The following is a 20,477-nucleotide window of genomic DNA, read 5'->3' on the forward strand; positions in this document are numbered from 1 at the left end:
AAAATCCTAGGATTTATTCCTAAGTTACTGTTACATTGAGATTCTTTTATAACATCTTGGAGGTCAGTTTCAATCGTCTGCAAAATAGGTAGGTAAATAAATCCATTCTTCATCCCTTAAGCATGTTGTTATAATTTGGATCATTTTTTGAGGGGAGTCCAGGGGATTGAACTCAGGGGCACTTGGCCACTGAGCCATGCCCCAGCCCTATTTTGAGTTTTATGGAGAGACAGGGTCTCACTGAGTTGTTTAGTGCCTCCCTTTTGCTGAGGCTGGCTTTGAACTTGTGACCCTCCTGCCTCAGCCTCCCAAGCCACTGGAATTACTGGCATGTACCACCGTGCCCATCCTGAAATGTTCAATACAGTACACTGGATGTACATGTTCTTTCAAGCATATATCCTTCATTATAATTTGCAACCTGCTTCTTTTCATGAAGCCTTCCAACAAAACCAACATTCTGGGGATGTAGATCCGTAGTTAAGCACTTGTGTAGCATGTGCAAGGCCCTGAGTTAGATCCTCAGCATCCTACAAAAAAGTTGGGAAAACCCAATACCCTCCTACTGCTCTCTTCTAATAGCAGGGTGGGTCTCATTAACAATTCCTTTAGTCCTGAAATAGGATTAGAGCAAAATCTTTTTTTAAAAAAAATATTTTTTAGTTGTAAATGGACACAATACTTTTATTTTTTAAATTCATTTTTATGTGGTGCTGAGGATTAAACCCAGTGCCTCACACATGCCAGGCAAGCACTCTATCACTGAGCCACAACCCCAGCCTAGAGCAAAATCTTGAGTTTATAAAGTTACTGTTCTCCATACAACATGCAGAGTCACTGCCTTAATTTTTTTCTAGATAGCCTTTAATTTTTTTTTTTCATTGTTGGGGATTGAACCCAGGAGTGTTAAACCATCGAGCCACATCCCCAACCTTTTTAAAAATGTTTTTATTAGAGATAGCGTCTTGCTAAGTTGCTTAGGGCTTTGCTAAGTTGCTTAGGGCCTTGCTAAGTTGCTGAGGCTGGATTTGAACTTGAAATCCTGCTGCCTCAGCCTCTGGAGCCTCTGGAATTACAGGCATACACCACTGCACCCAGCTGATAATGTATTATTTTTTGGTCAATCTAAGCTTCATTTTGTGACAATATGTTATCCCCTGCCTCAAATTAACAGAAAGTCGCATTTCTTTAATCAGCTTAGATATTGATTAGTTGTGGACAAAACACTAGTTTAGGAGCCAGGAGATAGTACTGGCTCTGTCACTATGTAATTTTGAAGATATATGTGCATATCTTATATTCAACAAGGAGGGTTGATTTGGTCTTAGAGTCCTTTTCTAACAGTAAATGCTGTGTGTATTATAACTATCAATTGGTAAGATGTCATGCAAGGTGAGAAGAAGCTGGGCATGGTGGTATTGGCTATAATCCAGCAACTCAGGAATCTGAGGCAGAAAGATTGCAAGTTCAATGCCAGTTTCAATAACTTAGACTCTTTATCAAATAAAATAGAATAAAAAGGGCTGTGGATGCAGCTCAGAGGTGGTGTGCCCTTGGGTTCAATCTCTAGTACCAGAGCTAGGGGATGAGGACCAAAGTTAATAACATGAAGTGAATGCACTTTCAGACGTATGGTTTCTAGAAAACCTTATGACGCTGGGATGTGACATCCAAGATCTCTCTCTCTCTCTCTTTTATTTCCAGTGCTGAGGATAGAACTCAGGGACTCATACATGCTAGGCAAATGCTCTGCCTCTAAACTATATCCTAACTTCCAAAATCTCATTTGAAAGCCTATTTGAGAAATAAGAATGCCAGATCTTCAGATATGTGAAAGAAATAGTTAACCGTCATTGAATGCAGTTTCTCTCTCTCTCTCTCTCTCTCTCTCTCTCTCTCTCTCTCTCTCTCTCTCATTATCTGGCCTATAAGGCGCCTTTTTAGACATTTCTTCCCCTAATCATTCCTCTTCCACCAAATTTTCACACCACAGATATATATCTGTGTTTGGTACATGAAAATAATAATTTTTTTCACACACACACCCTCCCAAGAACCAGTTTTCCTCCTCGTTGGTGGGAATATTATTACCCATTGAAAATGTGTAACTTAGGAGACTGAACTTTCATAGTACCTAAAATTGCTGCTCAAATAAAAACTAGGTGTAAGAAAGGTCCGAGTTTATTTGCTTGACAATCATTTTCATCTTGAGTGTGCAAGAGACAGAGGTCGGAGGTGACAAAGCAGTTGAGAATGAGAAAAAAAAATAGGACAGGAGATCTGGAAGCAGGGAGGGATTGGAGAGGGTGCTGTTTCTTCAAGGGAGTGGGTAAGAGGTGGGTTGAAATTAGAAAGAGGTGGTGCTCCACATTGTTGCAGCCTCAGGGTGGGACGGGTACACCATCCCCCACTCCACCAGGCTGAAGGTGGGATCTCCAGACACCAGGGACAAGGGAGATACCTGCAGAACCTCCATAAATTCAAGGAAGAGAAGGCCAAATCCATTGACCAAAGGGACACTGTTGGCTCTTCTCAGAGCATTGCCATTTGCAGTTGGGGAATTTGGGGGCAACTCCAAGTCTATTTCCATTTTCTCCTGTGCCATGTCCCTGTCAAGGATGAAATTGTTGCTTAGTTTGAAGTTCTCCAGGCTTTCTGGCTCTGGTTCACAGAAGGACAAACCATCGCCTTCCACAGTTGGCTGAGTTCCGCCCCTTCCCGCATGTGCTGTGTGTCTGACCAGATAACATGGGCTTACCTCCAGTTTGGATCTTTAATGTTTCCTGAAAAGTTCATGTGCAAGGCAAGGCAAGAACGTTCAGAGATGATCAGATTATGAGAGCTATAGCTTCATAAGTGGATCAGTCCATTTGATGGATTAATAATTTGAATGGACTCTGGCTGGTAACTGTAGGCAGGTGAGTCATGGCTGGAGGAAGTAGATCACTGGGAGCATGGTCTGGATTATAATTTCCCTCTGTTTCCCAGCTGCTATGAATCGAGCAGCTTTCTTCCACCAGGCCCTTCCACCATGATGTTCTGCCTCACTGCAGGCCCAGAGTGATGGAGTCAGCCAACCATGCACTGAACCTCTGAAACTGAGAGCCCCAAATAAACTTTTCCTCCTCTAAGTCATTCTTGTCAGGTATTTTGATTACAGCCATGAAAAGCTGTTGGTCACCTGTGTTATCCTAAATGAATGAGCAAGAGACAAACCAGTATGTAGGGGAAGACCAGAGAATGGAGTCGCATTGATTGTAGACAAGAGAGGGGAGTCATGATTCAGAACAAATTTATCAGTTTTAGAACCATGTGAACAATTCTGGTTGCATATCGAAATTAACTGGGAATTCTAAAAAATTATATTTTGAAATCCCATCCCCAAAGATTTTGATTCAATTGATATCTGAGGAAAGTTTTATATCTAAAAGCATCCAGCAATTGATGTTTGGTGGATTTCCAAACCATGATTGCAGTTTGGGAAAAAAAAAAAAAAAAAAAGAACTTTGGAGAGAAGCCAAGAATCCCAAGAATCTCTGAATGGTGGGTTAGAGGAGCCCTCAAAAATCACCTTGAATCCTTTTCCTTGTGCCGTGGGAGCACCAGTCATTTCAGTTTATGTCTCTGGGCCTCAGTTTTCCTGTCCATTAAGGGAACACATTGGATTAGACTCAAGAGTATCTTCCTGTTCTGTTATCCCATGATTTCGATTCAGTTTTCCAGCCAGCATCCAAGAAAATATAAGTTAGAAGATACACATCCTCATTAGCATTCTCTTCTCATTCCTTTGTCTGAAGTTGCCCTGGGAAGTCTTCTGAGCCTCCCTCCAGCCCCAGCCCTCTCTGCTACTGGACAAATGTCAGCCTGAGCTGGTGGCAGCTGGAGCTCCATCCTTGAGGCCTCCTTCCTCCCAGCCTTCTCAACAGGATGAAGGATTTCATGTGATTTTTTTTGTAAGTCATCCCATTTTAATTGCAGGAGCAGCCTCCAAGAGCTCTTTGTGCTTGCTGCCCGGCAAGCACATGACCTGATCACTGCTGGTATCTGCACCGGAAGTGGTGGAATGTGGAAGTTTACCCGATGTGAGTGTACGCACATCTTCCCGTTCCCAGCCGGTGGAGCCCAGCCAGCGGTTGCTGTGGCACCATGCTCCTTTGTCCTCCCCCCTCAGCAGCTCCCAGTTGCCTCTGAGTCTCTTCTGCTTCTTACTTTTCTGATCAGAGCTTGAGGAAGTTGGTCCAAACCAAAAACCAAGAATTTTTATTGCTTCCATCCTATGCAGCAGGCTCTGAACTAGAAATACAGCACTTGGTCTCAGACTCCAACCAAAATCTGTTGGGAGGGGATCATCCCTGACACTCCTGAGTACAAAGTGTCCCATCTGGTACATAAACTTCCTGGAAAATCACCAAATGTGCCTTAAATGTAAAAGAAATGTGCCCTCATATGTGCCATGCTCAAGGCTGGGAAGGAAAAAGACTAGTAGGGAAGATGGCAGGGGGGGTACAGTGCACAGTGCAGACCTTCCCAGTTCTCAGCATATGAGCTGGCAAGAGAAGGGGTAAGGTGAAGGTAGGGGGTGTGGCTGGAAAAGGGGGCAGATTTAGTACAGCCCTGTTCATGGAATGGCTTTGAAAATAAAGGTGGGAACTCCTGGGTCCAACAGAACACCTGGCATAGGTCTGTCTCCAGAATTGTCCTCTAGAAACTGGCCCATGGGTCCAGGTGAGGTCTGAAGCTAACCTGTCATGCATCACATGCTTTTTCTTTTGAGGACAGTGGCATCAGACCTGAGATCTTGCCTGGCCCTCCCTTGGACTCATGAGGGCCTGGAGTCCAAGAGGAACTGTTTCTTGTGTTCTTCTTGAATGGAGAGTAATGTGGGCAGGTCAACTGAAGCAAGCCATATTCTTCTCTTCACCGCCTGGTGCTTGTGAAGCTGGATCCAGCTCTGCTGATTTCCTAAGATGGGTGATACGAACAGGACAAGAAGCATCACCAGGCCAGGAGCGGATTGGGATTCAAACGTGACCCTTCTACTTAGCCCGAGCTCTGGCTGCCAGACCCAGCAAGGTCTTAGGACGTGGATCTCAAAACAGGCTTCAGGGCCTCCTCTTTGTACCTTCAAGCAGATATTCCCTGTGGAATTGTGACACAGGCTACCTTCATGGTCAACTCTGTTTGGGCACCCAAAGAGCCGGAGCATGGCATCTGTGGGAGAACATAGGGACATAAGCTAGCAGAACTAACCACAGGCACTCCTCAACTCAAATCAGAGGTCCAGGTAAGTGTTGCCAAGTTTATAACTCTGTAATTAAAAAGCAAATTGACCCAAGAAATTAATTTTTATTACCTTCTTTAATGTTCCAAATCATTTCCTCCCAATCTTTGGCAAGGAGGCTTATAAGAAGATGCTCTGTGCTGTCCCCAACCCCTCCTTTGGGGCGGTCCTCAGGGAGATCAGAGTGACAGAGCAGGGCCTGAGTAGCAGGAATAAGCAACACTGGCCCTCCTGTCCTTACTTTCCACTCTGTAGGTCATAAATCCAAAGGCAGGGGGATTAACTGGAGTAAGGAAAACAAAGGGAAAGAACACCGGAGGAGGCACATGAGGCAGGAAGGCTGAATCCTCACTGTGGTGACCGGATTGGAAACCATTCATTAAGCCATGTGGCTTCTAGAGTTCAAGTAAATTTTAGAAGCAATGGAATAAAAGATGTAAAATTGGGACAGGTCAGAAAGGAAAACGAGGCCAGTGGTCTCCAGAGCTGAAAACATACTGGGGAAATCTATGAAGCTGTGCTTTTAATGTCATCATTATTCAATTTCTGCCCTGTGTTTTATAAGACACATGATGTAGCAATACAGTAGTATTTAGTCATCCCTTGATGTCTCTGAGAAATCAATTCCAGGACTTCCTGCAGATAACAAAATCCACAGATACTCAAGTCCCTTAGATCAAGTTTCATGACATTTGCACACAACCTATGCACATCTTCCTAATATTTTAAACCATCTCCAGGTCACTCATAATATCTAAGACAATGTAAACCCTTTGCAAACCGTGGATATGCTGAGCAGATTAGTGAATAATGACAAGGAAAAGAAAAAGTCTGTACATGTTCAGTACAAGTGTAATTTTTCTCCTAAATATTTTTCTTCTGAAGTTGGTTGAATCCATGGATGTAGAACCCACAGATACAGAGAGGGTTGACTGTAATTTATAAATAAAATAAATATGCCTATTTGGAGGGATGTGGGCTTGAACATTTTCTATTGATGTGGCATATGATCAAAAATACTTGGAGGCCACCTAACTAAAATGCTGTCAAAGACCATAAAAGGCTCAGCTGGACTACCTGAGTCCTGACATAGATGAGGAATAGTCAGCTCTCTGCTGGGAAAACCCCTCTGTCAGTAAACTCTCTTGCATTTGGACAAAATAGGGAGAAAAATTAATATATATGTAATCATGACTATTACTGTGTTAACCCACAATACGCACAACTGGGGCCACTGAAAGGCAGGAAGAGGCTGTAACACAGCTCATATCCTGTTCACCAAGCTCTGTCCCCTGAGAAGGGTGCATCTGCTTCAAGGAGCAAGGGTCTTTCACTAGATCTCATAAAGACTTTATATGGATTGGAAACCATCTTGTTCTTTCCTTTTTCTTTATTTGGATATAATTTTCTCATAATTTTGCTTTTATAAATACAATTCATTGTTTTTTGATTTTTTTTTTTTTTGTCTTTGTCTATGGTGAAGTTTGAGAATTCCTGGAGAATTCCATCTCGTGGTAGCATGACAGAAGGGCGATGAGACCTCAGCCAAAACAGTCTTCTGGGGTGAGCACTTGAGCACTGAATTGCATTGTCTGCCAGAGATGCCCTAAGGCCATCTGAGTCAGTGAATCATTCCACATAGGAAACAAAGAACTGGGGCCTCAGCCTAGCTTCAGGGGCCAGGGCCAGACGTCTGCCTGTGTCCTTTGATGTTTGTCTCAAACTTCTTCACTGGACCTCACCTTCCACCGTAGAAGGTTCCACTTTGCTCTGCCTGCAACTTCAGTGGAATAAAACAGTCCCTTTGAGTACAGCAACAGGTGATCATAGGTGCCCCTGCTCCCCCTCATCATCTTTCAAACTCCTTTGATTTACTGATGTTTCCCCCCAAAACCATCCCTTCCCTCTTAGGGAGTAATCCTGCTCCTTCATTGTCAGGTAGCACCAAGAAAAGGAGCAGAGTTGATCCCCTCTGGGACATCGCTGGTACTCCCGGGACCCTCAAGCATCAGCCTTGGGCTCCTTCACTGATTTCACAAATTCCTTGACTTCTTCTTCCAAAACCTTGTTCCTCCTCTCAACATCCTCCCGGGAGCGCTCCACATTGCGGAGAGTGATTTCCAGAGCCGCAAACTTCTTCTTTTCCTTCTCCAGTTCTTCATTGAGCCTCACCACCTTAGCCCAGACGTCATAATTTTCCTTCTCAAGGCTACAAGGAAAGAAAGAAAAGAATGAAGGAACCGGGTATTAATTCGAGACCCTTCACCCTTACTCAGAACCTCCTGCTCATTTTCCATTCCAAAACACAAGACCGGATCCAACAGGGGCCTCTTATTGATGTCCTTCTTCTCAGGTAAAGACTCCCCAGTAAAACTGAATTCATGTCTGAGCCCTACCTTTGTCATTTAACACCATCCTGTGACCTTTCTGGCATTACTGTTTTTTATGTCATCTTGTGTTTTGTATCTTCAACCATATAATAAAATCTTTGAAAGAAGAGACCATCTCTAATGTATGTCTGCGACTACCTCTACGGCACTTTGTACCTGTTCTGTTCAATAAAAAGGATGGAAGCCTCATCCAAATTCCAGACTCAACACTTTTGTGCACATGATACCTCCTCATCCTGCTCCCATGCAAAATGTGGTTTGGAGACTGCCTTTATTAAGGTCCTTCTGGGGGATCAAGACTTGGAAAGCAAAGGGAACCGCTCTTAGGAAGTATGGTCCGGCAGCCCCCCATCCCCACTTCTGAATCTTGCTTCAGGTGAAAAATCTGCAGCTTTCCTGAATTCTCAGAATTTTCTTCCATCCCTCTTTCCCTCCCTCCCTCCCTCCCTCCCTTCCTTCCTTCCTTCCTCCCTTCCTTCCTTCCTTCCTTCCTTCCTCTTATTCTCTTTGGACTGGATATTCAACCCAGGGGCACTCAACCACTGAGCCACATCCCCAGCCCTATTTTGTATTTTATTTAGACACAAGGTCTCACTGAGTTGCATAGGGCCTCCCTAAGTTGCTGAAGCTGGCTTTGAACTCACAAAGCCTCCTGCCTCAGCCTCCCAAACCTCTGGGAAGAATTTTCATTATTATTGGCCAAAATCATAATAGACTCCCAGGTGCCTCCTGCCAGGTTAGGCTGAATTAACCCTTAGGAATGAGTGTACACTTTGAATTTTTAAGTAAAAGGAAGGGATTTTAGTCCTATGAGGTGAAATTCAGATCGGATTGTATGATTGGAAATTTGACTCAGTTTCATTCTGTGGGGTGCTCCCTCCCTACTCTCTGAGAAGCCTGCCCAAGTTTATGTGGAGACTTGAGCTGCCATCAGAGCCCATGTCTCAGACTTTATCTTCTAGGGCCTTGGCCTATTCTGCATGTAACAGCCCCACTTCAGAGCCTTGCCTATCCCCGTCAATCTCTTCTTGGAGCAAAACCGGTCCTATTCCTTTTGAGTCTCTCATCACAAATCTAATTTTCTTCTCCACATTCTATAACGCCTTCTGGATTGGAGAAAATCCCAAGCAAGATACTGTGCTAGAACTTGACTCCTGAATCCAGTGGAGAGGTGGAGGCTGGATGGGCTCAGGGGCCTGGCTGACCTGGGTTCAAATCCCAGCCCCAGCATGATTAGTCACGTGACCTTCAGGAACCTTCCATACTTCCTAAGCCCCCCTTTCTTCTGGGAAATGAGAGTAGAGGATTTCTGTGGGGGTTCCATGACAAGATGTTTCTGAAACACAAAACTTAAGAGTAGGCCGTCAATCCTCCTCCCTCTACTGTGGACAGGGGATCCCCTGACAGGTTGATTCACAGGACTCTGTTCTATTCAGGAGCAGCCACCTTTGTGGCAGCTGCTTCTCTTTCTACTCTGTCAATGACACTTGTCTTAGAGTGTGATGTGAGCTTTCTCTAGGGCTGTTTTGTTCACTGCCGAGATGTCACAGAAAGCATGTAATTCCACAGATGATTGATGATAGGTTCTTAGACAAAGGAGCTGCATTTTGCTTTTGATGGAGCTCTCTGCAGGGAACAATGGATGGGGGGCTCACAACAGTCTTCCTTTCAGGTACCTGAGTCTAAATGGATGAAGTATCCATAAATACAAAACCCTGCTAATTCATATTTCAAGATCTTATGACTAGTGCTCATGCAGGCAAACTTAGATGGAGGTTTTCCTCTTGCGAGAAAGAATTTGCTGGCCAATCATAGTACAAATAAAAAAAATTATCTACCCAAAGGAATAAATTGTGGGCAAACATTTTTGGAATTTGTATGAGATTGTAGCACCAGCTGCCCTAACTGGCCTCCCACTTCCATTTGCCCCTTGCAGTCTGTGCTCAACAGAAAGCCAATGATCAGACAAAGCATTAAGTGAGGTAGAAACTGTCCAGAAGCTTCCATCTTAATCAAGCTTCCTGATGGCTGACAACACCCTACTGTGCCCTGAACACCCTACTTCTCTTCCCGGATCTCCTAATCATCACTCTCCTCCTACTCCAGGCTCTTTAGCTCTTGGTGGGCAGAATATGCCAGACCTACCTGCTTCTAGGCCTCTGCACCTTTGCTTCTCTTTCCCCATCTATGGGCCTCCTGTGTCCTCATCTCCTTTAGGCCTTTACTTACACACCTTCTTAGCAAGGCATTCCCTGACCACCCCTTTAACACTAGCACTTCTAACTGACTTCCTGAACTCTCCAAAGCTGACAGCATTTTCTACCATCTGGCATGACATATATTTTATTTTATGTATATATATATATGTATATGTATATATATATATACACATATACATATATATATATATATATTTAGAGAGAGAGAGAATTTTTTAATATTTATTTTTTAGTTTTAGTTTAATATTTATTTTATTTGTATGTGGTGCTGAGGATCCAACCCAGCGCCCCATGCATGCCAAGCAAGTGCGCTACCACTGGAGCCTCATCCCCAGCCCCATTATTATATATTTTTATTGATTGCTTGTCCTCACTAAAAGAGAGCTGTCTATAAGCACAGGCACTTTTATCTGTGTTGTTCAGTGCTGTTCTCCAACATCTGGATCAGTGCCTGGTCCACAGGAGGTGCTCATGAAATATTTGGAGAATCCACAAATGACATGATATGAAATATTTTTTAAAGTTCTTCTTAACTCATTAAGGCCTGTTTACCTTAAGGGACCACTATCTGGAAAATGTTGATAAAGCTATTTAGGCTTAGCTATTTAGGTTTTTATAAATTTAATCTAAAGTTTAGAGTTTTCATTCATTGAGGAATCTCATTTCTCCCTTAATCCTTTGACATATTAGGCTTGACTGCTATAAGATTACTGTCTTCCCTAAAATTTTCATAATGTGAATTTTTTGGCCAATAAGAACAACATCTATTGCTTCCACAGATGGAAACCAAGTACCGCCTGGTGCTCCTCTTACCATAACTTACTTTTTAATCTGTTCCTCATACATTTGCTTCTGTGTTTCTATTTCCTTTTGTAGTTCCTGGACCACCCTCTGCAAAGAATCAATTTCCTCTTCTCCAGAGTTCTTTCTTGCAGGCCCAGTGTCAGAGTCTGTGCTGGCAAGAGGATCTCTCTTGGAGTCACAGGCAGGGGCAGAGAGTGCACTGGGTTGATTCCCAGGGGACCCGGGCTGGGCAGGGACGTTATCATAGGCAGAAGTCCTCTGGGAGTCTGAGAGGTGGCGCAAGTCTTGAGACAAGGTTCTCCTGTGCCCTTCCCCTGTCTTAGCGTCTGATGAAGGTGACCAGAACTCATTTTTAAAGATCTCCACTTTGCTACTGTTGGCACCTTGAAAAGCTGATGTCAGGAAACATTTCCGGTTAGGGAGCGTTTGAGTCCTTTTTCGGGATTGCAGCTTCCAATCTCCTGGCTTTTCCTTGGGGGTTTTGCTGTTGTCCTGATGCTGGTCACTTGGCTGTGGTCCAGTAGGGCTTGTGGCATCAGAGTCACTTGCCTAGAAAAAATGGCCATGGGTGTTACATGGGATTTTTCCATCTATGTGTTCTGCCCCTAAGATAAGGACTAGAGTCTTGCAGAGATGAGTCACATCTGTGACACTTTTAATTAGGAGACCATCTCTTAATTTGTCACTTTTCTTGATTATCTGCATGGTAATTTTCCAAAAAGATACTGTACATAAGGAACGTGTCATGCTCTAAAGATGAAGCACTGATTAAAATCATTTGCTTGATGTGGTAAATGAATTATTTTATGAGCGAATGATGAGAATCCTTTCTATGGTTCAAAATCCAGAGACCATAAAGAAAAGTTCAATAAATTCAATTGACATGCATTTCCATAACCTCCAAAAGTAAAAAGAGCAAAACTAAAACAAACAAATTATTCCATGCTAAACAAAAGCAAAATGACAAATTGGCCAAAATACTGGCAATACATCTCCTAGGTAACTCTCCCCAATATACAAAGGGGTTCCCATTAGCTACTCTTCCTATCACATAAAGCTTACACAAATTGGGAAGAAAAAGATCAACAATCAGAATAAATATGGGCACAAGACAAGATTAGACAGGTCATAGAGGAAAAAATGCAACCAGACCTTTCACATAAGAAACAATGTTCAACCCTCTCTCATAGTAGGAGAAACTCAAATTAAAATTATGAAAATAACAGTTCTCACCTATCAGATGGGCAAACCCCTAAATCTGATGGAGCACTCTGTTAGTGAAACTGTAGAGAAATAGGTTCTTTTATGCATGGCTTGTAGAAATATAAAATGACACAAACTCTAATCATTTTTATCAAAATTACAGTTTTTGATCCACTTACCCTCTGAACCAGCAAAACTACTTCTGAGAATTTATCTCACAAATATATCTAGCTGACTACAAAAGGATGTGTGGTCAAAGTTATTCCTTGTGGCCTTGTCTGTGGTGCAAAGGGCTGAAAATAAGCTGAGCATCTACACAGACTGGTTATGTAGAGTATGGCACATGTACAGAATAGAATACAATATACCTGCCAAAAATATGAGGTCATGTGAGGTAGCTGTTTATGTGTCAACATGAAAAAGTCTCTAGGGTATACCACAATGTTAAAAAATGCAAGAGACAGAGTAATGTGTACATGTAGAAAGAGTGCAGGTAGACAGAAAGAGAGAGAGAAATCATGCTACATTTTGTGTAAAAAGAGAGATAACAATTTACATTCAAGTCTTTATATTTGTACAAAAAAAAATTGAAGGCATGAATAAAAAAAACTAATAAAAGTAGGAAAGAAGGTGTGTGAGAATAGGAGAGGGAACATGACTTTTCAATGCACATCATTTTCCTCACTTTTTGAACCATGTGTATATATTGTATATTTTAAATTTAAATCAGAGACAGAGACAGAGACAGAAAGACAGAGACAGACAGAATTGAGCACGAAACATAAAATGTGAAAATCAGGGTTCAAGCTCCCTCTATCATACTCCCTGGTGTCAGAAGCACCTGGTTCCTGAAGTGGGAACTAGACCCGAGTCCTGGTCTATAACATTCTAGTGCTGTCATGCTAGACCAACTGGTCGACCTCTCTGGCCTAAGCTCCTCAATCAAAAAATATAAATGGCAGGGCGGGTGTTGTGGCTCAGCAGTGGAGAGCTTGCCTAGCACAAGTGAGGCATTGGGTTCAATCCTTGGCACCACATAAAAATAAAATGAACGAAATAAAGGTATTGTATCCATCTACAACTAAAAAATGGGTGTTTTTTTTTTAATGATCATGGTAAATTTTGTCTTACAATCATGGTGAGGACTCCAGAGGTGATCTAATTAAGTTTCTCAGCATAATAGCTGGCCACAGCAAACACCAAATAGTGGAAACCTGACGAATAAGTATAGCAATGGCTATTCTCAAAGACTGCTAGGATAACTTTTTCACAGGAAATATGAACATTTTAAAAGTGCAATTTAATTCTTGAGTGTTCGTAGGATGCCTATGTCCAGACACATTTCATTTAAGAAAAGCCACAGCTACAATCACTATCACTTTTGTTTTCTCATCTTCAGGACTAATAGTACTATAGGTAGTTTAAATTATCTGGTCAACCAGAAATCTTAAATTCATTTCTTGGCCACACATAAAGATGAAGCTGCTATATAAAGTTCACATGGTCTTTTAAAAAATGTTTGTCCTTATAAATATATAAAAATATTTGACCTTTGTAAATTATTGCCCTCGAGTCATCTACATGTTGGAATCTGCAGTTTGGGGACATTGGGAACGTGAGCTCCAGCTCTTCTGTACAAATGAGGGGACTGACATTGCTGAGACAGCTTATCAGAGAATGAGAAGTATTACACGAACACATCACTTAACTCTGAGGAAAGAATCACGTTTCAGGGTTAGCAGGAAGCCAGTTCTCTCTGGACTTTCACACAGAACTTTCAACAACTCTCACCAAAACATTTACAATGTGGTATCTATTTTTTTTCCCCTTGAACTTCCCTGGTATGTGTTTGAAAAGGTTTCTCTTTTAGAGAGACTTGCAGAGGGGATGGCACTGCCCAGTCTTTAGGCCGCTTGTATGCAGGTCAGTAACTCCATGTCCATGAAGCCCACAGAAGCCAAATTTGAAAAGAGGCCAGGAACTCAAGATGTGTTCAGTGGGTCTGCAACAGCTGGGACCCCTGCCAGAGCATCATCCATAACTGCCAGATTGTCACCCAAAGCAGCTCTACACGGAATGACCTGGAGGAAAGGAAAGTTCTACGGTGACAGAAAGTTTTCTCTGTGTCTTACCGTGTTACTGAAGCTGTCCGTCCTAGAAATTGGGGGATCTTCAGTAGCATCCCAGCCCACAGAGCTTCGGGGCACCGGAGGTTTCTTGGGATCATTTTTCTGGGCAGAGGGGGACAGGGGAGCATCCTTGGACTTCGGGAAGAGGACTTCATGGTCTCTGATCATCATGGTCATCACTCTTTGGATCTGAGGGGTCCCTGAAAGAAGAAAGAGATTTGTAGTGCTGGACTATGGGATAGGAGGCAGGTAGTTGGTCTTCAACAGTTTCCAACCATGATTTATCTCCAAACTCCGCCCTAAACCACAGGGCCCCAAAGAACCTCATTTTGCTTCTTTTAGGACCCTTCTTAATTGCTTGGAGTAAGAAATTATGGTGAAAGGGATGGTCTAAGATGGTGAAAGAGGGAGCCATGAAGGATATTTTCAGCCTATCGTTCTCTGGATTCATTTCTGATCGGGAAAATAGCAATATGACAAAAGAAAAAATGAAGACATCATTCATTCATGCTGTGGTCCTCAGTGACACCTGGTTTCACACTGGACACCTATCAAATGTGTGCTGGGTACACTACCTTCCAGCACCCATGACAGGCATCAGTATTCAATGCCAGGACTTTTGCTTATGGAGACAAGACACAACCTCAAAAGTCTTCTCCATCCAGGTTTTCAGAAGCCTTTTTGTGATCTGACTTACAACATGAAATCTTGTTTACTCCACCTAGTGAAGAGTGTTTAAAAGTAATAAAAAAAAAACTAGGAAACACTAGCTGTTTACATGTCAGCCTACTATGCTGCGTGATCACAGGCAAGTTCTTATTCTCTCCCAGATGTGTGGTTTGGCAAATGGATGTCATTCCAGCCCTCTTTGCCTCCCAGGGCTGCTAATATGATTCAGACAAGATAATCAATTGAAAGCCTTTGGCAAAAATGCAGAGCCATGCACAAACAGGAGGGACGGTGCTATCATTTGTTGCTGCCTCTGGGCCTGCCTTCTCTGCAGGACCAGGCTTGTGTACCTCTCATGATCACAGCAGGGTCTTCAACCTTCGACCGGATGAGATTCACACCAATCACAGTAGCCAGGTTGTCCACGCTCATCTTGTTGACAGCACAGTTCAGCTGGATTTCATGTAGAAACCTGCAGGCAGCCAAGAAATCCCACAGTAGAAAACAGGAAGTTGCCAGGAGAAAATACTTAACAGGTACAGCAAGATTCTTGCTAGATCTCAACTCTTTCCTTCTGTCTCAGGAATGGAATCAGTCTGCTCTGCCCACAAAGAGTTTAGCTTTGGCCTGAAAGATTCAAGACTAAGGAGGGAAGAGAAACCATGGAGGATTGCCCAGCTGCTGGGGGCTGGGTGGGTCTGGGCACACAGAATCACATAAGCGGGCGGCTGGATGAAATTCAGGGAGCTAAGGGATGACCAGAGGGACTAAAATGGGCAACTGACTGCCCTCCGGTCTTGCCTTTATATATTTGTCTCCCAGTTCTCAGAGACATCCCACCCACGTCTCCAGAGAGGAAAACTTTATCAGTGAGGTCTCAGAGACAGAAGCCATGGTGCATCCTCCTTCTCATCCTCCCCTCAGAGGACCCAGCAGAGGCTCTAACCCTCAGCAGGTCCAAAAACTGACCATTAATTTAGATTATTTTTATCCATTTGAGGCATGAAATTCTCAGATTCACTGTAAAAGAAACAACCACCACCAAAGCCTGAACAAATCCATAAGGGAATTTCAGGGTACTTTTTCTAAAAAAAAATTTTTAAATGGATAGACTGTAGCAACATAACTCTACCGTCATGCAAGACCAAAGAGCTAACAAAAATTTTTAAAAATATGATATCAATAGTGATAATCAGAGACTTGCCAAAACCTAGGAAGTTTCCAAATATAAAAAATAAAAATAAAGTCCCAAATATATAGAAATTATTAAATAGTGATATGTGCAAATGATAAAACATTATGAAATACTATGTCATCATTTATAATCCTATTTTATGACATTGGAGAGTGCTCACGGCCCAAAAATAAGGCAAAAAAGTCAGATGCGATTTAAAAATTTCAATCTGATATAAAAAGTCTTCCTATTTTTAGATGGATATATGAAAAGATCCATCACAGAGAGAAACATCCAGAAGGAAACGTAACGTGTCCAAATGTTCATAGAGATTAGTGCTTGCTACAAGAGGGATTGTGTAATTTTCATTTTTTATTTATAATTTACTGTATCTTTCTGGTTTCCAAATCAAGCAAGTATCACTTTTATGATCTGGAAATTATAACAAATTTATTTTTACAAAATAGAAGACAAAATTTGGGTCTGACTGGGATGGTGACTCAGGTTCCCACCCCAGCACACCCATATCACAAGGATGTCACATGGCAGGTCCCCAGAAAAAGTTGAAGGAAACAAAAAGCGTAGCTCATAATAAATGTCTCTGAGGTGTTAAGTTATGGTCCTGTGTCAGGAAGACCAGAGATCATTCTAGAAACATTAAAAAGATTCTGGGTTCTCTGGCATGTCCCAGGACTCTGGCAAGCATGAAGGAGGAGCTTGTTCATTCTGAGTGCCAACCAGATTTCTAGGGATCCTTGAAATTATCTTGTAGAAACAGGAAGCTTCCTCAGTGTTATGTGAATAGAGTTGACCTTTCTAAGTTCTGGGCCTGAATCTCTGCAATCTTGGAAATAGTTTCTCCTTTTCTAACTAGAGAATTCATTCTGAATTTTCTAATGTGGCCAAACATGGTAGAGTTGACATCAGGAGACCCTCACCTGCAGATGTAGCTCAGGAGACTATAGTTGTCCCGAGGAAGGCTGGAAAGCTGCTTTATCAGTTCCTGCTGAGCCTGGGAAGAGATTTTTAACACTAGTAAGGAAGCCTGCCCAGTTGCCAACGATGAGATCAAGCAACATAATTGGTGCATCTGTGCAGAAACAACACTTTGGCAGTCACTCCTGTTCCTATACTTTTGTGAGTTTTTAAAAATTACTTGGAAATAACTGTAAGTTCTCAGAAAGTTGCAAAAAATAGCACAGGGTGTGTCAAAGTTTTTGTTATGGTGCATTTTTTTTTATATTTGTCTGGAATTCTGCCAGCCTACTCCACCCTTGACCTTGAGCTACTATAAAACCTGGACAATTTTACCCACTCACACAATAATTGTTTGCTTAATGCATGTTTGAGATGTGATGATCCATTAAATAAAGAATTGGACCATAATCAAATATCTCCAGAATCACTTTCAAAGTGAATAGGCTTAAGAAGGCTTGCAAGCTCTGTAGCCTTGCTGAGACCTGCTGGGACACAAGGACAGGCTGACCAAGCCAGAGAGCTGGTGCAAGTTTGGGCTGGTCAAGCTCTGTAATGGCAGCGGATATCAGGAGTGGTTGCTGGAGGAAAGCACGTTCCAGAGACAGGAAGGACACGAGACCTTTGTTCTTTTCAGCTATCAGTGGGGTCTACAGTCATCATCTATGATCTCCAGCTTGTGAGAGTACACAAGTTCACATGTGGTCCAAGGGCACCCTCATCATAAAACCTGAGCTGCTCTCCTGGGGAAAACTCACCCTGTAACATTGTGAGTCCAAATGCAGCCTCATGGTGTCTGATCCAGAGTGCCTACTTCATGATGAGATCCCTCCTTGTCAACTGAGCCCTCCCTCCAAGCAACTACCTCTGCCATATTTTAGCTAGTGAGATCTTGGCCCTTGGTATTAATATGCATCACCATGGACATAGAGACTTTCAAATATGTTGAGATTGGAGATGTTGGGAGAAGGTGGTCTAACAGGCGGAAGTTCAGGGGTTGGAATCTTTGTGCTGCATCTGAGAGTCTTTCTTCTTCTCCCTAGAACTGAGGGGGTGGGATGTCACCTGAAACATCTGTCTTTTTAGCCCAATTTTAAAACTTTTTTATAACATTTTTTCATAAAACAATAAAATTGATTTATTAAAAGTCTATAAATCAAGACTTTTCATATCCTCATCCCCCTCATCCCACAAAATTCATAATTTACATACAAAATATACTACATCAGATCATGTGATCTAATTTTATTCAGAAAAACAGCTATAATGGCCAGAGCAGGTGAGCTACATCTTTATTGCTCTCTTCCTGTCCTGGTTTTGAAATGTAAAATAGCCTTTCTACTCGTGCCTGGATCTGAGGCTTCCCACTGTCAAGTCAGGATGGCAATTCTCACAGCTGTGTTTTCCTAAGGGGTTAGAACACTATTTCTTCATTCACTTGAAAATTCCATTAAAAAAAAATATATACATATATTCATATTCTATGGAGGTGACCTTCAACAAATTCTGAGGCAGATTAGAAAATTAACCCCCATACCAATATTCTTTAAAAATGTTACTCACTATGTCATATCCCTTAGCCCTCAAAGCAATCCTGGGTATTGTGAATATTATGAAAATTTTCTCAGCCCATGTTGTCTACCAAAATAGCTAATTAATACATGTGGTTATTTAAGTAAATTAAATAAATTAAGAATTTGATTCCTCGGGTACACTAGACACATTTCAAGAACCCAATAGCTATGAGTAACTAGGGGTTACTATAGTAAATGTGGATAGTGCAAATATATAATGGTTCCATCCTTATAGAAAGTTCTATTGGTCTAAGAAAGTAAACCAAATCTCATAGAAGATGCATAATTTGCCCAAGGGTAAAAGCAAAGTTAAGTCCAGGTCTTCATCAGAGGTTTTTCTGTGCATCACTTTGCCAGACAGAGTTTTAGAAAAAGTCATGCTAAGTCAACCTAGTTAAAGGGGAGACTTATACCCCCAAATTAACTGTGTAGCACAAATATATTCATGGACATTTGGTATTAAAAGTCTTTGTTAAAAAAAATGAAGGTTTTATTGCTGTTAGTATTTTGTTGATTAGTCAGTTGGCTTTCTAATATGATTCCTGTGGTAGTGGACTATGAGACCTCTATGGAAACAATCTGCATAGGATCAAAACTCCTGCTGGTGAACTTATGTACTCTCACTAGCATGATGCTGCAGATGGTGATTCCAGACCCCACAGTCAGCTATCACAGAAAAAAAAAAAAATTCAAAGCAAACCTCCCTGTCCTTCCTCTCCCTGGCATGTGCTTTCCTCCAGCAACCATTTCTGATATCCACTGCCATCAGAGAGCTTAACCAGCCCAAACCTGCACCAGCCCTCTGGCTTGGTCAGCCTGTCCTTGTGTCCCAGCAGGTCTCAGCAAGGCTACAGAGCTCTTAAGCCTTCTCAGGTCTATTCTTCCTCTCTCGTTATTTTAAAAGTGATTCTCAGATAATTGACTGTGGTGCATTACCTTCCTTAGAGAAGGCTGGGTACCAATCACCATGATTGGCATCATCTGTCATTATGCTGCAGCGGAAGACCCAGTTTGACAAAGCATCTCACCAAAGGTTGTGGGGCCCCCTGACTCACTGCTTCCTGCCACAAGAATGTTCAGGAAACCAATCACTTTCTTCTAAAGCAGGACCACTGAACTAAGGAGACACAAACCTTTGCTTCATCTGCATTCATGAGCTGCCCACAGAGCAGGAAGCCCTCATACTGGCTCCAGGGAATCACTGGCTCTGGGAGGTCTCGGAGGTAGAGCTTTAAGAGAGAAGCCACCGTGTGCACATCTGTGTCTCTGGAAGAAAATAAGCAACATTCCTTGACTCTCCAGAACTCTTCTCAGCTCCACCCTGAGTACAACCAGGAGTTCCTGGGGAAAGTTGCAAACTGTAGAGTCCCACCCATTTTTACTTATTCCTCCTTCTGGAACCCAACCCTGTACACTTTCCCCCTCTATTTCCACCCAACTGCTTCAAAGTTAAATTCAAGGTCCACTTTTTCACTAAAGCATTTTCAACTATTTTGTCTTTACTGCTTTCTTCTTTCCTCAAGTCATTTAGATCTAACAATTTGCAGTCTAATTTGTCTCTGATTTTTTATGTGTTGACTCTTTTATATCTTTGACCCACTGACTTCTTAAATCTCCCAGAGTGCTTAAAATAACTCTCAGATTCATTCATGGATTTCCTCAATAATCCATTCAACTGATAAGCAAACAAGAGAACTTTTTTCTTTTATTTTTTTCTTGTCAAGCACAAGGATTTTAGATCCAAGAGATACACAGGATCCCTGACCTCACTGGCCACACAGTTGGAAGGACATCAGTGTTTCCAGGTCCTTACCATGTTGTGTGGTTAGAGCCATGAAATGGGAAGCCCAGGACCCAGGAAGTGGATGGGCTCAGGAAGTATATCATATGGAAGTATAGCAAGGGAACCCAAGGCAGGGTTGGGGAGCCATAGGTGATTTGTCAGATGAAGGAGCACCTCTGAGAAGTGTCAAGGAGTTACACCATGAGACAGATGGCATGTGGCTGGAGGGGAAGGAGAGGAGTTCCCACTGTAGGAGCTGGGACAACATTCAGATGA

General features: G+C 42.3%; 1 protein-coding gene across 6 annotated transcripts in view; it reads right to left on the minus strand.

The window, feature by feature from the left end:
* Positions 1 to 5,326: 5,326 nt before the first annotated feature.
* Positions 5,327 to 20,477, minus strand: part of Arhgap25 (Rho GTPase activating protein 25) — an 83,793-nt gene continuing 68,642 nt past the window's right edge. For all 6 annotated transcript variants that reach the window (XM_040271088.2, XM_005322095.5, XM_040271087.2 and 3 more), the window contains 6 exons: positions 19,552 to 19,684; positions 16,808 to 16,881; positions 15,046 to 15,167; positions 14,030 to 14,226; positions 10,714 to 11,243; positions 5,327 to 7,490 (listed from right to left, as the gene is read on the minus strand). In XM_040271088.2, coding sequence (XP_040127022.1) covers positions 7,283 to 7,490; positions 10,714 to 11,243; positions 14,030 to 14,226; positions 15,046 to 15,167; positions 16,808 to 16,881; positions 19,552 to 19,684 — 1,264 coding nt within the window. In that variant the 3' untranslated portion in view covers positions 5,327 to 7,282. The remainder of the gene's footprint in view (positions 7,491 to 10,713; positions 11,244 to 14,029; positions 14,227 to 15,045; positions 15,168 to 16,807; positions 16,882 to 19,551; positions 19,685 to 20,477) is intronic.

The sequence above is a fragment of the Ictidomys tridecemlineatus genome, chromosome 12 (assembly GCF_052094955.1).
Source record: "Ictidomys tridecemlineatus isolate mIctTri1 chromosome 12, mIctTri1.hap1, whole genome shotgun sequence".
In the NCBI taxonomy this organism is placed as follows: Eukaryota; Metazoa; Chordata; class Mammalia; order Rodentia; family Sciuridae; genus Ictidomys; species Ictidomys tridecemlineatus.